The sequence below is a fragment of the Equus caballus genome, chromosome 19 (genome assembly GCF_041296265.1).
Source record: "Equus caballus isolate H_3958 breed thoroughbred chromosome 19, TB-T2T, whole genome shotgun sequence".
NCBI classification, from domain to species: domain Eukaryota; kingdom Metazoa; phylum Chordata; class Mammalia; order Perissodactyla; family Equidae; genus Equus; species Equus caballus.
This window is the reverse complement of record NC_091702.1, coordinates 22,821,242-22,836,979: the sequence shown is the minus strand read 5'-3', so window position 1 is coordinate 22,836,979 and position 15,738 is coordinate 22,821,242. Positions and strand designations below refer to the sequence as shown.

Genomic DNA, 15,738 nt, shown 5'->3' with positions numbered 1-15,738 from the left:
TACTGTTATTCCCAGTTTACAGCAAGGAGATTAAGGCATAGGACGTTAATGAAGACATACAACCAGTAAAGAGTAGAAACAAGAGTCAGGCCCAGGCAGTCTGGCTCCCCAGCCTATGCTCTTTACCAGTGTTGTATGTTTGCCTGAACATGTGGGTTTGGAATTAGGGCAGTTTTGCACATTGATAGAGGAAGATTGATATGGTGCTGTAATTCCTGAGCATCGCTTAGCCTCTACTGACCACTTTACCACTTGGCCTGAGCAACCATAAACATGGGAATTCTCAGCAGGTTGGATGGGAGGCATAGGAAAACCTTGCCATAGTCAAAAGGTTGGGATGGCCATTTAAATATTTTAAGGGAGCAGTAGATCCAGTCAGACTGGCTTGTCCTCTACCTCAGAAGCTGCAACTGGTAGCTCTTAGCCCAGATTTGGCCTGCAGGCATGTTTTATTTGGTCTGCAACTTAAAAAAAAAAAAAATCTGAATCAATGCTTTAAAATCAGAGGATTTCTCTTAAAAATCAGTCTTAGAGAAAGTCCAGAGAACTGTGAAAGCTTAAGGAGGGATGGAAATTTGGGGAAAGGAAGGGCATCACTCAAGATTTAAATTCTTGACAATCTAAGTTCTCAGTCCATCCTTTACCCACCTTTGTATTCTTATAACCTGTAGCAGAGTCTTCACATATAGTAGGTGCCTAATTAACACTGGTCAGATTATGGTTATCTGATCTCTGGTAGTCTCTTGCCACAAACATTGAGGCTTTTTGTAGAAGAAAAGTTCTGTGGCCGGCCCCGTGGCTGAGTGGTTAAGTTTGTGCCCTCCACTTTGGCGGCCTGGGGTTTCACTGGTTCGGATCCTGGGCGCGGACATGGCACCGCTCATCAAGCCAGGCGTCCCACATGCCACAACTAGACGGACCCACAACTAAAATATACGACTATGTCCTGGGAGGCTTTGGGGAGAAAAAGGAAAAATTGTAAAAATTTTAAAAATTAAAAAAATAAAAAGTTCTGCGTTAGTGGATCACAGGTGATCTGTATGACTGTCTTCAGTGCAAGTCATGCAATTCGCCTGCCAATAAAGAAAAATTAAATCTGCATGTAAAAGTACATGTAAATGGGGCCGGCCCGGTGGAACAGAGGTTAAGTTCCCACTTTCTGCTTCTCTGCGGCCCGTGGTTCGCCGGTTCGGATCCCGGGGGCTCACAAGGCACCGCTTGGCACACCATGCTGTGGTAGGCGTCCCATATGTAAAGTAGAGGAAGATGGGCACGGATGTTAGCTCAGGGCCAGTCTTCCTCAGCAAAAAAGAGGAGGACTGGCAGTAGTTCGCTTAGGGCTAATCTTCCTCAATAAATAAATAAATAAATAAATAAGTACACACAAAATTTACACCGTTTAAAAAATATGACTATAATTTTGATGCAGACAATGTTCTATGAAATTGTTTTCCTACAATAGGCAGGAGTAGAACAGAATTTGGACAGCAGAATTAAAAAGCTATTTGGCAGGATGAAATGGCCATTACTGGAAAAGTTGGAGGACCACTGACGTAGAATACAAACCTTGAACATGAGAAATGAACCAGGTAGTGAGTTACAGTAGATGCTCTAAGTGTTTAATGTGGTTGGTTCGTGTTGAAATTTGACCACATGCTAAGTTATTGATGTGTATGGGGTATCAGTGTTCTATGGCTTTTCCCCAGCCTCTTGCTCCCCCTTTGACATGAGCATACCGGTGAACTCTTCAGAGATTATTTTATATGTTTAACCTATAATAATTTCAGAACTTGATAATCAATGCAGTCCTAATAACACATGTACATAATGGGAAAAATGATTGTCTCAGCTTCCTTAGAAACATTGGCCTGTCTGTCCCTGGGCTCACGTTTCTTGATGCAATGGTCTTCTGGATCGGAGGTGTACTAGTAACTATAACCACCACATGTAAGGCTTAGTACGTGCCAGGCACTGCTATAGGTGGTTTTACTCTTTTTAAGCTTCACAACAATCTTTTGAAGTAGTTAATGTTGTTATTCCTGTTTTATACATGAGAAATCGAGGCTCAGGAAGGTTTATAACTTGCCCAAGATCCCACTGCTGGTGGGTGGGGGAGCTGGGCTCTTAACCCAGGTGCTCTGGCTCTGGCGTCTGTGCTTGACCTCGGTGCTGTACATCCTCTTAGAGTGAGCCTTTCATTGCCTGCTCCCTCTGTCTCTACATCCCATATTTACCTTATCTTCCATAGGCATCAAATGGTAACTCTTGCCCAACACTTTGCATTTGGTTTCTGACCTTCTTCCTTGCTACTCATGCTTCATCTTCCATTAAGGCACGATTCGGGCTGGACGCCTTATTGCATCTCATCCCAGAAAGGACAGGCAGAAGTAATGCCTTCCTTCACTAAGCTTGTGCAATCCTTTATCCAGGAGTGTCTTAGTAAGCTTGCGTCACTTAGCTAGCTAACATCAGCTATTCATTTACAAGTCTTGGTTCTCCTCTATTTCCCTAAGCTCCCGAAGATTGTCTCTTTCTCCCTCTTAAGGTTCCCTGACCATAGAATATATTCCCTAATTTATATGCTGAATGAATTAACAGAGAACAATCCCGTTCACAAACATAACAACTAACTTCTATGCTAATAAGCAGAGTCCAGTTTCTGCTTGGCTTCCTTTGATTCTTGCTTGACTTCTGACCTTCAGTCATCAGATCTGGGTAGAGAGCCGATGGCCCACCGATTTTCCTGTGTCTGGTTCCACTGAGGTGTAATGAGTACTCTTCATCCCTGTCATCTCCTCAGGCAGAATTCCCTTCCTACATCCTGGAATGGTTATGGGGGCAAGTGTTGAGACCTCTAGCGCTGCCTTAGAGTACTTCAACTAGCTAAGACTGGGTCAATTCCCAACCTGTGGGGCTCTTAACACTCAGCTTGCTTCTTTGTGCTACTGGAGTTTTCTGGCTACTTCTAAAGAGGATTCAGGAAACTTTGTTAATTTGAGAACGTTTCTTAGGTGGATCTGAATTTCATTTCACAAACTCAAGGATGCAAGAAATATAATTTGGTCTATATTTTGAGCCTTCTTTCTTTAAGTAGAACTTAATCCCAGTGAATGTAGGTATTCCCCCATTGCTGTTTGCTTTGAGGTTTTGGAGGGTCTTATACAGTGTTGAGGCATAATGAGCGGGGAAGGCCATTTGGGTACTCATCTTCAGCCCACATCATTGTTCCACCTGGTCCTTGGTGTGTGGTCCCTACAAGTTGCACTCAGATATCCTGTGTTCTCATCTATAAGAGCCCTTCAGGTCCATTAGTGCTCTCTTTGATTCCTGTTGGACCCTTGAGAACATATAATGGATCGTGGATAATGGAGAGGTTATCTCAGATCCATCTGCAAGACACTCATGCAGCCCTTGTTACTTTTAGGTCTTTTTTGGGATACGGAATCCCTCTGCTGCTCCTGCACCAGCTGGAGCCTGAGGAACACTCCGAGGCCGTTTGAGACCCTGTCTTCCTAGACATACCTTGCAGTCACACTTCCCTAGAGTCTTGCCTCTTTCCAAGGTTCCGCCTGAGCGTGGGGCACATGCCTGCTCTTCTCAGATTCCACAGGCATATCTGCAGGTTGCTGTGTCCCAGGGTTCTTTTTTCGTTGGACCTTAGATATCAATCCACACATTCTTCATTTCATCTCCACACTTTCCACCTAGCTTAGAGAATCATTTCTATTCTAGGAGTCTTCTTATTCATCATGTAATCTTCTAAATCAGTCTATTTTTTTTAATTCTCCGAAGGATGTAGGCTTTTGAAAATCAGGAAGTCACTCCTGTTTATTTGCTATTTGTTTTCATAACCCTTCCCTGAATAACAACTACAGGTGGGTGTGGCTACTGATTTTACTTGTTGGGCAGTAGGGATGGGAGGGGAGTAGTGAGAAGAGCTACATGAAACAGTAGATATTGGAGAAGAAAGATAATATTTACAATTTTATCATGCCTCATGACATCCCATAGACATGTGAATGTTGTCCCCAACTGAATAGGACTCAGAGCAGTTTCTTGGGCTCCCACGGATCTAAGCCACATCTCTAGGGCAATTCTGTCTGTCCTGCAACCTCCCCGCCATGGTTTCCGGAATCCACCTTCCACACTGGTTACTTTAGTTTTTAAGTTTCTGTTCTGTCCTCCTCACAAGGAGGATGATAGTCCCTACCTCACAGAATCGTACCTAGAATTCAAGAACCTACCCTGACACTGTAGGCACTCAGACAGTGATAACTATTGATGATAATAATAATAATAATAAGGGTGGTTAATGACTGATTACTGTTTGTTTCAAAATTTGAAAATGGAGAGAATCAATTTCTACACCGTCTCTAGGATAATTATTTTTCATTCTCTTATTTATCAACGCAATTCCAAACCTTAGTACAATTTTATTTTGGCACCTTTCTGGGGTTTTTTTTTTTCCCACCCATCCACCCTTTCTTTCTCCCTTCTGCTTATCTTTTTTTCCTGCATAAACAGACTATCCCTTCTCCAGTCAGCACTTCTGCCCCCACGCCATCCTGTCAGTATTGTAAATAATGCAGATAGTTGTTCAGAAATTCTGTTAATGCAGATGGTCATAAGCTAACAGAGCAGCAGTGTTTCTGGAAAGGTAAGGGCAGATTGAGTCAAGGCTGAGCCACTCAGAGCAAGCAGGACATAAAGGAAACCCAAGGTGGAGTCTCGGTAAAATGAGCACTCTCTCTAATCTGTTTGGTAAAGACAACTCACTTGTTTTACAGCTTTCCCATCGTTGAAGAAACTCACATATAATTTGTCTTAAGTCTTCAATAAGGCCTTCATTTAACTCCAAAAAATATATAGTCCTGAAAGTAACACAGCCAAGTCTGCCATTTCTTCGTATTTTATTATTTCATGCCTATCAAGCCACTTGTCCTGTGAGAAATGGAAGGATCCTTTGTGTTCTCTATTAATTGATGACAGTGTTGACAAGGGGTTATTGTGTGAACTCTAGAAATCTTAGTGAATACAGTGATTCTCAGCCGTACCCTGACAGATCGCAATATTCCCCAAGTTAGACTGATATTTTACCGCAAGGCTCCAATGATGATTGCCTTTTCCCAATTTGCCAAAGACCTTAAATTGATGGCTAGAATCGTCTGCATGTGTGTGTGTGCATGTGCACACACACGCACATTGTTTATTTCATTTTGAGAACAGTTGTTTTAACTTTTCCAGTAAACTGGGCGATTGATCCATATAGAAGTTGAGTTACTTTATTAATATTCATTTGTTCTGATGCTGCTTGTATTGCCAACAAATGACTATTAATAGAATTCTTGGAATAGCTGTTCGGGGTAGATTAATTGCCTGTCGTTCTTGTTTTTCATGAACACTGGCTAATGGTTTTATGATGCGGGGCTTTCCAACCTTTTTCATGACAGGGCATATGTATACAATAATAACATTTTATATGGGACACTGGAGGAAGTGGCTCAGGAGCTTGGCGAGGGGATTAGTCACAGCACGTCTGCACCGTCTTCAAGGCACAGCAGCGTGCCCCCTACACATGCTGGGAAGCTAGATTATGTTGCCTTGCAGACTTTATGTAGTCCTGATTTCTGCTAGCAACATTGTTTCCTTGATCTTATGATGGCATTAAGCATTTCACTAATTATAATGTTCTGTTTCATATTCTACACAAGGGTGCTGTTAGTCTCCAGCTGTTCCTCTTGCCCAGCTTTGAGAGCCACCAGGAGATACAGTATCTAAGTTCATGCTCTGTGCCAGGAAAGTTTCCAGTCGCTCTTTGACACTTCTGGGCCTCTCTAGTTTGACTAGTCGCTAGCATCCAGTTGGCTTCCAATTCTCCAGCTTTGAACCGTGGCCGTTAAGTCTCACAGGGAGGTCAGTTCTGAAAGTGTACTCAGTAGGAAGAGCTGGTCTAAGAAGCGGACAGAGGGGAGTACACTCTGCAGGGCTTTGCTGGGTGGATGACTTCGGTCTTTTTTCTCTAGATTCCTTCTCCAACCAAATAACTTTCTGTGAACACTTAATGCAGAGCTTGATGTCCTCAGGGTTCAAAGGAGAAGAGACGGTAGGCTGAATGTTGTTTGCACGTTTCTGAAAAGCTCCTGGTTACGTCTGAGCTGGTTTGCTTCTAAATACCAGGGCCACAGTTGACTCGGCTCCTGCCCTCTCACACACTCGTTCCTTTCTCCTACTTTCAGAACAACCAGACACACTTAAATATATAATATATAATGTTTAATAAGCTAACACAAATATATAATGAGCTTAGAAATGCTTTTAAAATAGTTACAGTAAGTATAAAGCTTTCCTCTCTTATTTGCATTTAAATAAAGTATTCTTCCTCTGCTCAGAGTATGTAATTGGAACTATGATGTGCTGATTTAGGGAGGGAGAAAAGGGGTTGAATCCTGGAATTCACAGTTCCTAGGTTTGAGTCCCAGAAGGCAACTTATCCAGTTAAATGGGCAAGTTCAGCTAATTTCTAAGCCTTCTTGATAAAATGGGACTGATATTTCCTGTCCCATTTCCCTCTCAGAGCTGATCTGAACATCAAAGGAAATCTCATGTATGAAAATGCTTTGTCAGCTCTAAAAGTGGAAGGTAAACATAATTTGTTACTGTGTTCAAAGTGGCCATTGAGTCCTTAAGTGCGGTGGCCGTTGCTTGTGAGAATTCAAATACTGAGTTGGCGAGTGTTGCTCTGGTGATGACAAAGTTGGAAGCTGACGTGCTCTCCCTCTTTCTTCCCTCCCTCACCCTGCAGAGTAACCTGATACACTACCTGGGCCTGAGCCATCGTTTGCTGGCACTGAATTTTATCATCGTTTCTTTAAGCAAGAAAAGCGCATGGTCATCTGCTCAGGTGAAGGTGACCGACACGGACTTTGATGGTGTGGAAGTCAGAGTGTTTGAAGGCTCTCCAAAGCCAGGAGAGCCGCTGAAACGCAGTGTTGTTTATATCCATGGAGGAGGCTGGGCCTTGGCAAGCGCAAGTATGTCCTGGTCACCTTCAAGTTGTCTGGGGCTGTGGTTGGCCCTGGGAGAGACGTGAGATTGAGTTTAACTTTCTTATTGGGTAAGGAGAGGGGGACCATTTGACTTGGTTCCCCCAGACAGTCCCAGTTACCCCTATTGTCCCAGCAAAATTATTAAAAGTGCCCCCTTTTTACACTGAAAGGGTCCTGGTTTGGATGATTAATTATGTGGTTATCCTATATAAAGGTTTTTGCCTGTTGTTAATTCAGGCAGATTGTTTTGAAAATATTTCCAGTGACCCAAACCATAGACTAACTTATTGTGAAGTGTTGACAGTAGCTTTCTACAGCAAAACAAGGTGAAGTTTCATTGAGCCAGAATGTGAGGGAATTATCTGTAGCTCTTTTGCCAACTTGTGTTTTGAAGACGTCTTTCTATGAAATAGAACAAGTATTTCTAAGTATACATGTTAACTTGTCAACCTTTTGTCTGCTTCTGAAACCAAAGATGAAAATATATAAAGTATGCCACCATTAAAAGGAAACAATCTTGCAGAGTTCAAGAATATTCTCTTTAACATTGGATAACTTCATGAGCAGAACACATTCAAAATGGCGGGCAGCCAAGTGCAGCAGCCCAGTGGCAAGCCTACCAGGAGGTAGTAAGGGCCTTCTCTCTGCCTGTAATTGTTGTGGAGCTACTTCCTCATCTTCAGCCCAGAGCTTTTGGCATCTCCTAAGTTTAAAGCTAATGGCAGCTTGTTCTAGCTTTTGGGTTTTTTTTAAATATCATGTTATTTTTTTTTTAATGTGTCAAAGGCCAAAAAGTATAACTTTTTCTAGTAATCCTGTTGCATTTAACTCCATGTTCATCATTTATTCTTTTATTCACTGATTTGTTCACATTTTCAACAGATGTTTACTGAGTATGTAGGTTTGCTGAAGGGTTTCCTGGGGTATAGGACTTTCAGTACAAAAACTCCTACAGTTATGTGTAAACCTCTACCTTTGGTCACTCTATTTTGTGCTAGAGGATGGGGATATAAAAAGGAATAAGACAGAGTCTCTTCCCTAGAAAAGATTGTCAGTAGCATTGGACACTTGCCAGGCCAGACATTATGTTGGAGATCAGGAAGTGTAGGTGCCAGGAATGGTGTGGATTGTAGGAGTCAGCCTTTTCCACATAATTTTGACTGATCGCTCCTGCCAGAGGAAGAGCTTGGGCTGGAGGAGGTATGCAGGTGGTTACATAGTTATTTAAACTTCTGGTTCTAAGACTGCCTTGGAAAGCCTATAAATAAGGGAATATTTGATTTTCCCTTGACACAATCCACCCCTTAATTTATTGGAAGAACAGATAACGGAGTAAATTTTTGCATATTAAAATTGCTCTGTCACTGTGAACCATTGGATCCTCTTTGTATGAAATGCTGACTTCCTAAAATTCTAGTTTGTTATGTGTTGCTTTAAACAGAATCCGATAGTCTTCAAATTGGTGACTTCCCTGAATTGAGCAAATAAGAGGATTAAAAGAGAAAAATTTTTTGGTTCTAAGGAGGAAACTATTTAGTTGCCGTGATTTTTGGAAAGGCATACATTTGAAAAGCAGAATTAATTTGGCAATTTTTATGTAGTTCATTATGAAATAAATGTTAGTTAAAAATACATTCAAATGTAATCTAATATAGGCTTCCTGTTATTTTATAGTAATTACATTTTAACAGAAACCAGATTTAAGTTTTGCATATTTGTACATGTAACTCTATTAATGAGACATATGTTCTCGTTTGCTTTTTATTATGTTTATGATTAATAGCTGAAGTCCAAGTCTAAAAACAATCCACAATTAGCAGAATTTAAGAATGGACAGTATTAAATAACCTGTTTAATGGTGATTGCCCCTTTATGTCTTTTAGAAATCAGGTATTATGATGAACTGTGTGCAGCAGTGGCTGAGGAATTGAATGCTGTCGTTGTCTCTATTGAGTAAGTAATTAATGCTGATCATAGAAAAAAAATTTTTAGAAATGGATCCAAGATAACCATCTAGCTATTTCATTTTATAAGTAATAAAGTAAAAGTCCAGAGAGGTGAAGTGATTTTCCCAAGATCACACGAAATGATTTCTGATATAACTTAGAATTTCTTTTTTGTTTGTTTGTTTTTTTGTTTTTTTTGAGGAAGATTAGCCCTGAACTAACATCCGCCACCAATCTTCCTCTTTTTGCTGAGGAAGACTGGCCCTGAGCTCACATCCGTGCCCATCTTCCTCTACTTTATGTGTGGGATGCCTACCACAGCATGGCTTTTGCCAAGCTGTGCCGTGTCCACACCAGGGATCCCAACTGGTGAACCCCTGGCTGCCGAAACAGAACATGCACTTAACTGCTGTGCCACCAGGCCGGCCCCAAACTTAGAATTTCTTGAACTAACTCTGTAACATCTCAAATTATCTTTCTATTTTAGTTTTGGAAACTTTTGGAAAAGGAATTAACTGAAATTTAGAGAAATATACAATCAGTTGTCTATAGCATATAGATTTGATTACTCCCTCTTTAAATCTAAAACCTAATCAGCATTTTAAGAGAATCTTTCGTACAACCAAGAGTTGGAAAAGTTATTCTTCTGTGGAGTCAGGTTCTGTAACTCAGACTTTGTAAAGAGTAATGCATTCAACAAATCTAGTTGATGTAGTTATTATTGTCGTTAGTAGTAGTGTTAATGTCAATGTTTTGAGTTGTTTCTGTTCTAGACTAGTCATTTTTCTGGGAAACTGAGAAGAATGTGCATAATAATTATAAGAATTGTAATGATGGTAATAATGCAAAAATCATAGCTCCTGTTCCACGGCAGTCACCATGCAAGTACAATTGGGTCCATTGTCTCTCCTCTTTTGGATCTTTGTTCAAATATCTTTTCAGCAAGGCCTTCCTTGACACCCCTATTTAAAATTGCAACCCAGTTTTCCTTTGTTTTATTTTTCTCCAAAACTGTCATCAACATCTGACAGGCCATATATTTAACTTATTATGTATTTATTGTACTGGGTGGAAGTAGACAATGTAAATTCCATGAAGGCAGAGATTTGGGGGATTTTTGTGTGCTTTGATCATTGCTGATCATTAGTGCCTGGAAATGTCCCTGGCAGATAGTGAGCATTTAATAAATATTTATAGAATGAATGAGTAAAGAGTCTTGCTTAATTCTCATGTAAATCATCTAAGATAAATATTTTGATATTTTCCTCATAGATGAGGAAATTGAGGCCCAAGAAGTTAAGTAACCTGCACGAGGTCACATAGCCAGCTAGTTACATAGATTGAGTGGGGAATTGAGCCCAGGTTGAATCACCCCAAGGCCCCTATGTTTCTTTGGTCCAGTGTCAGACCAATATGGAATGATGCTATGTGACAGGGTTATGTCAACATCAACCACTTTCCATGCCCCAAGCTTATCCAGCTCTCTTCTTCTCTCTGCCTCCCTCTGTTCATTCATAGCTCATCTCCTCCTTGCCCCTACGCCAGATCTGAGACTTAAGAGAATGCATTCTTCTGCAGTCCCTTTGGAAGGGCTGGTCTCCTGAGTCATTTAGGCAGTTCGGATCCTATGAGCGGCGGCCTTAGAGTCACACAGAGCGATGCTGTGGCTGCCTCCTCGGTGACTTTGGCTCTAGACAGCTCTGGACAGCTGCCAGACCTCCCTCAATCCTTGGCCAGGCCTTCCAGATCCCTCAAGGGCCCTCACTTCTATTTTGTAATTCAAGAACTTTCAAGTAAATGATTGCATCATCTGGCCTGGGCAGCAGGCCAGAGGAAAGCAGGAGCTGTTTAAGCAGCTGAGCCCCATTATGGAGCAAGGCCCTACAGCTTGATGCTGGGGAATTAGCCTCAGGGCCCTTTACGGATTTCTCCAGCTCTTCGAAGCTCTGAGGAAAGGAGGAAAGTTGGACTTCCTGTACTGGACACCATGAAGATTCTCCACACAGGCCTGACTCTCCAGGGCTTCAATATAAGCAATTGGCAACATGCCTAAGCTCATCCTACACGCCCTTCTCCACCTGCCAGCATCTGTCTCAAATAAAACGGGGGTTCTTTTAAGTCTTGGCTTATCATAAAACACACTAGGATGGATAGGATGTTTCTAAGAAGATTTTTTAAAAAGAACTAAAACATAAAAGGGACTGCTTTCATTTTAACTTTCCATTGTGCCTAATCTATGCAGTAGCCTCCAGAAGTTTATCAACTGGGAGGCATCACCGTAGCAGCCTGGTACCATTACTCATGACCATGTGACCTCAGGCAGGTCATTTAACCTCATGTGCAAAATGAGGTTAGGAACCTTTCCTGTGCATCTTGACTGGGAGCTACTGGGAAGAGAAATCCTATCTTCTTTCCTTTGGGGCCCCATCACCCAGTACAAGGCCTAGAACATGCATGCTAAGTAAATATACTTTGAGTTGGGATAATGACTTCAGAGAGCTGTCACGAGAGTCAGTTTGGAAAGTTGAGATAAAAGGGCTTCAGATACTCTAAAGCACTGGACAAGTCTGGAGGATTAGTGCTCCAGCCCACTGAATGGAAAATTCTAACTCGCAAATTTGTTTCTCAGTGTGTGGAACTCATAGCACTTTGCTTTTCTTTTTTTTTTTTTTAAAGATTTTTTTTTTTATTTTTTTCCTTTTTCTCCCCAAAGCCCCCTGGTACATAGTTGTATATTCTTCGTTGTGGGTCCTTCTAGTTGTGGCATGTGGACGCTGCCTCAGCATGGCTTGATGAGCAGTGCCATGTCCGTGCCCAGGCTTTGAACTGACGAAACACTGGGCCACCTGCAGCAGAGCACGGGAACTTAACCACTGGGCCACGCGGCCAGCTCCTCACAGCACTTTTCTTTGCAGAAATAATAAGCTAAGGTGGTTAGAACCCAGGCCAGCCAGCACGCAAAGAGCCAGAGAACCTATGTTTTCCTTGAGGTATAGCCAGCATCATATGATCACGATGCTTCTCTTGGAAAGTATATTCAGAGGTCTAACTTGGTAACATATTTCTTTTCATTCCCCACCTCTTTCTTCTTTCTTTTATTCCATAAATATCTATTGAATTCCTCTTATGTGCCAGTTACTATGTTAAATTCTGGTGATATAACAGTGTGAGTAATAGAGATATAATTCCTGGCTTCATGGGGCTTACAATCTAGATGAGAAAGCAATCCTTGAACAAGTAATGTTAAGTGTGATAAGTAATGTGAAGCAGAGGGGTAAGTAGTAATGGAGGCATCTAACAGGTAAGATCTCACCTAGTTTGAAGTGTCAGAAATGGTGTCTTAAAGAAAGTGATATTTGAATCGAGCTCCTAAGGATGAGCAGAACCTAGTTAGACAAAATGAGTTGGTCATAGAAGTCCAAAGTGGTGTAATAAGAAGGCTTGGGAGGAAGGGAAGGAGACAGAGCGTTAAGGGAGTGAAATATGAGAGAAGACAGACGGAGGGACTCACACTTCTGGGGATGACTAAGGGAAAGAAGAAATAGGGTGACTGGTGCTGAGAGTTTTCAGGAGCATGGTGGACCCTTGGTTCTCCTGGATTCCACTTTCTCCTGGCAGGGAGGCTGTCTGGAGACTGCTGCTCCTTATCCTCGGGGCCCACGGGGGTGGGTAGTGGTGCCATGGCTTTGCTTCAGCTGGGGCATGGCCTTGGGGAAAGTCATAATCTGAGGAAGCTGGTGGGCAAAGGTTGGTGGCAGCCCTGGTAATGGAATCACCTCACAGGAAGTGAGAGCCGGGAGTTGGAACGCCTCAGTTCCTGTCACTGGTGCTGGCTCAAGGTCCTGGGGAGAGGCCCAGCAACTGAGGTAAATAAAGGTCTCAAGGTGTAAAAACAGGCATTGGCTTCTACTCAGTAGCTTTTGCAACACTATGCTATTTTTATATATTAATTGCATAATAAGTTTAATAAGTTTGTTATATAAATGAAAAAGTTCACCTTATAGTGCATGGATGTATACTTATTTAGGTAATCTGGGAAGGTCTTATTTTGTGTTCATAAACTTATTTTCATAAACTTCAGTGCAATTTAGCTATAACATTGTACATTTTTACCTGTAGTTTATATAATAAAACACAACACTAGAACCTATAAGACATAAGGGAAGAGGAAGATTTAATTTTTTTTTTTTTAAAGATAAATGCGGGGCTGGCCCAGTGGCGCAGTGGTTAAGTTCGCACGTTCCACTTCGGTGGCCCGGGGTTCACCGGTTCAGATCCCGGGTGTGGACATGGCACCGCTTGGCAAAGCCATGCTGTGGTAGGTGTCCCACGTATAAAGTAGAGGAAGATGGGCACAGATGTTAGCTCAGGGCCAGTCTTCCTCAGCAAAAAGAGGAGGATTGGCAGATGTCAGCTCAGGGCTAATCATCCTCAAAAAAACCCCAAAAAAGATAAATGCAGGATAATAACAAAGTAGGCATGTTGGATATTGTTAAGTTCTGTTTAATTCTATAAATTCTGTTATTAAATTCTACAAGGTATATATGTTGCCTTTTGTGTGTGGCAAACTGTTTCAACTTGTATTTTGCTTTTAATTAAGTCTTTACTACACTCAAACTCTCCGTTTTATGTAAATGGAAACCCATTCCCATTCGACCAAACGTTAGGTGGAACGAAACTTTACAGAGCTGTACAGAAGAATGCTGCTAGAGAAGACAGAGAAGAAGCGGGAGCATTTATCCTAGTTTGCTGCTAACAGAGTTGTAAGCAATGGGATCTTTATGCCTCTGTTTTTTTCATCTGTAAAATCAGCTGAGTGCAAGCTGACAAAATCACAGCAGTTTTAGGAGGCATAATACAACGCGCATCTCGATAAATAGATGTTCAAATAAGATACTCTGAAAAACCCAGAGCACCGGTGACTAGCTGTGATTCCCTCCTGCTCCTTTTCCTGCTCTTCCTCCCAGTCGTGAGAGGAGAAATCCTCATGCATCTCTCCCACTGGGCAGCCCTGGAAGGTGGGCAGACCAGGTTCCTAAGGGTTCCCCTCCGAGAAAGGGAAGATCTTTCTCAAAACTTTCCTTCAACTCGGTCCAGGCCGACTTAGCAAACCTGAAGGCCAGCATCACAAATAATTTAATACCACAGAAAGATGGTACTGTGACTTCTTTTAAGAAGTAGTTGTTTTATTTTCTTCATTATTGTTAACTAATGAATCTCTCCTTTTCAGACATATATATGACTAATGTCTTCTTGGCTCTGTTGTCTACTAACAAAAAAATCAACTGGTTTCTCTCTCGTCATGTAGGTCTTTTAGAGTTTCCTAGGGGGGAAATTGGAGCTTTATAATCGAGCTTTTTTAAAAAAGTCTGTGCTGCAGCTACAGAACCCCCATGACTTCAAAGCACAGCGAGGTTGTGAAGCCTAGTTCCACCCACGCCTGAACCCTGCAGAGCTATGTTTAGCTTCTGAAATGACACAGAGAAAGGAGGCCAGAAGAACTCAGCACCAAGCCTGCTCGGGCTTCGGGCTTCTGTTGCCTCCTGAGGAGTGCTCTGGCTCTCTATTTACCGTTGAGCTTAAAGGCAAGGTTGGCATCTGAATGGGAGGAGGCAGTTTAGATAAACAAAGAGAGCCCTGGGAGCTCCCTGCTGTGTACATAGATATGTCTCAGAAAGTCTTATATTGTGAACCCTGTGAGAGAGAATTGCATCATTTGAATGGATCACAATTCTAGGCTTGGTCACTCCCAGGGTTTCGGTGAAGCATTCTGCCCTCTGTCGGTTCTCTTGAATGGTGTTCTTGTCCAGTCAGCCAAGGCTTTCGTAATCTCTGCTCTCCCTTGCTATCTCCAGGGGCCAATTTTGAGAATAGACACAGAAAAGAAGACCCTTCCTCAACCTTTATGCACAAGCCACTTCTTAAGAACAGAAAGGAAAACAATTATCCATTAGCAATTTTATTTTATGTTCTTATAGTGGGAAGGAAGCTCCCACCTGTTAGAGGGATAGATTATTCTTCTGGAGTTCTCTCCCTCTGATAGAGAGCAGAATGTGGATGTAATTACTGATTCGATTCAGATAACCCCTACTGAAGATGCGGCTTCTCTGAGACTGAGGAGAATATTAACCTTTTTATGTGCTCAAGATGAATCTATTGAGCTCTTCCTGGGAGATGGCGAAAAGGAAAAAAAAAAAAAAGGCCAAAAAAGGAATGAGGTTTTTTCTCTCTCCTGCTGAATCTAATAGGAGTATTCTTTCATTTCAGAATGTCACATGTACCTTTCACCTAACTGGCAGCACAAGAAGAGAACTCAGTGTCCTTGCCCACAGCAGAAGACTGGACACTGGTTTCCCGGTTAGGTTATTTGGAGGGTGAATGTGCATTACGACGCTCTTAAAACACTAGCGTCATTCAGGGCTTCAACTTCCATAGGCTTGGAGCAACTTGCACTTCCCCTCAACCCTAGGCTTGTGTGTGACATCCGCCTTTGACTTAAGGGGCAATTTGTCAGTCCTTCTGAGCATTGCTCCATCTCTCTGGTCACCGTTAATAAAGTAGGTAATAAAGTAAGTAATGAATCATAGAAATGGTGCTGCTTATTTCAGGCGGGTATTCAGCAAACTCTTTAGTATATCATTATGACCTTTTGTCTATTTCTAGAGGAAGTTGAGGTATCTGTGTTATGACCTCTTGTGAGACAGACTTTGAGGGCTCCGAGGAAAGAGGGTCACTTTGGGCTGGCT

At 42.0% G+C, this 15,738-nt stretch overlaps 1 protein-coding gene across 1 annotated transcript in view; it reads left to right on the top strand.

Annotated features, from left to right (window-relative positions):
* The window catches only part of NCEH1 (neutral cholesterol ester hydrolase 1), a 55,569-nt gene that overhangs the window by 30,106 nt on the left and 9,725 nt on the right, over nucleotides 1-15,738 (top strand). Inside the window, exons 2-3 of the mRNA XM_001495343.4 lie at nucleotides 6,803-7,031; nucleotides 8,930-8,999. Coding sequence (XP_001495393.1) covers nucleotides 6,803-7,031; nucleotides 8,930-8,999 — 299 coding nt within the window. The remainder of the gene's footprint in view (nucleotides 1-6,802; nucleotides 7,032-8,929; nucleotides 9,000-15,738) is intronic.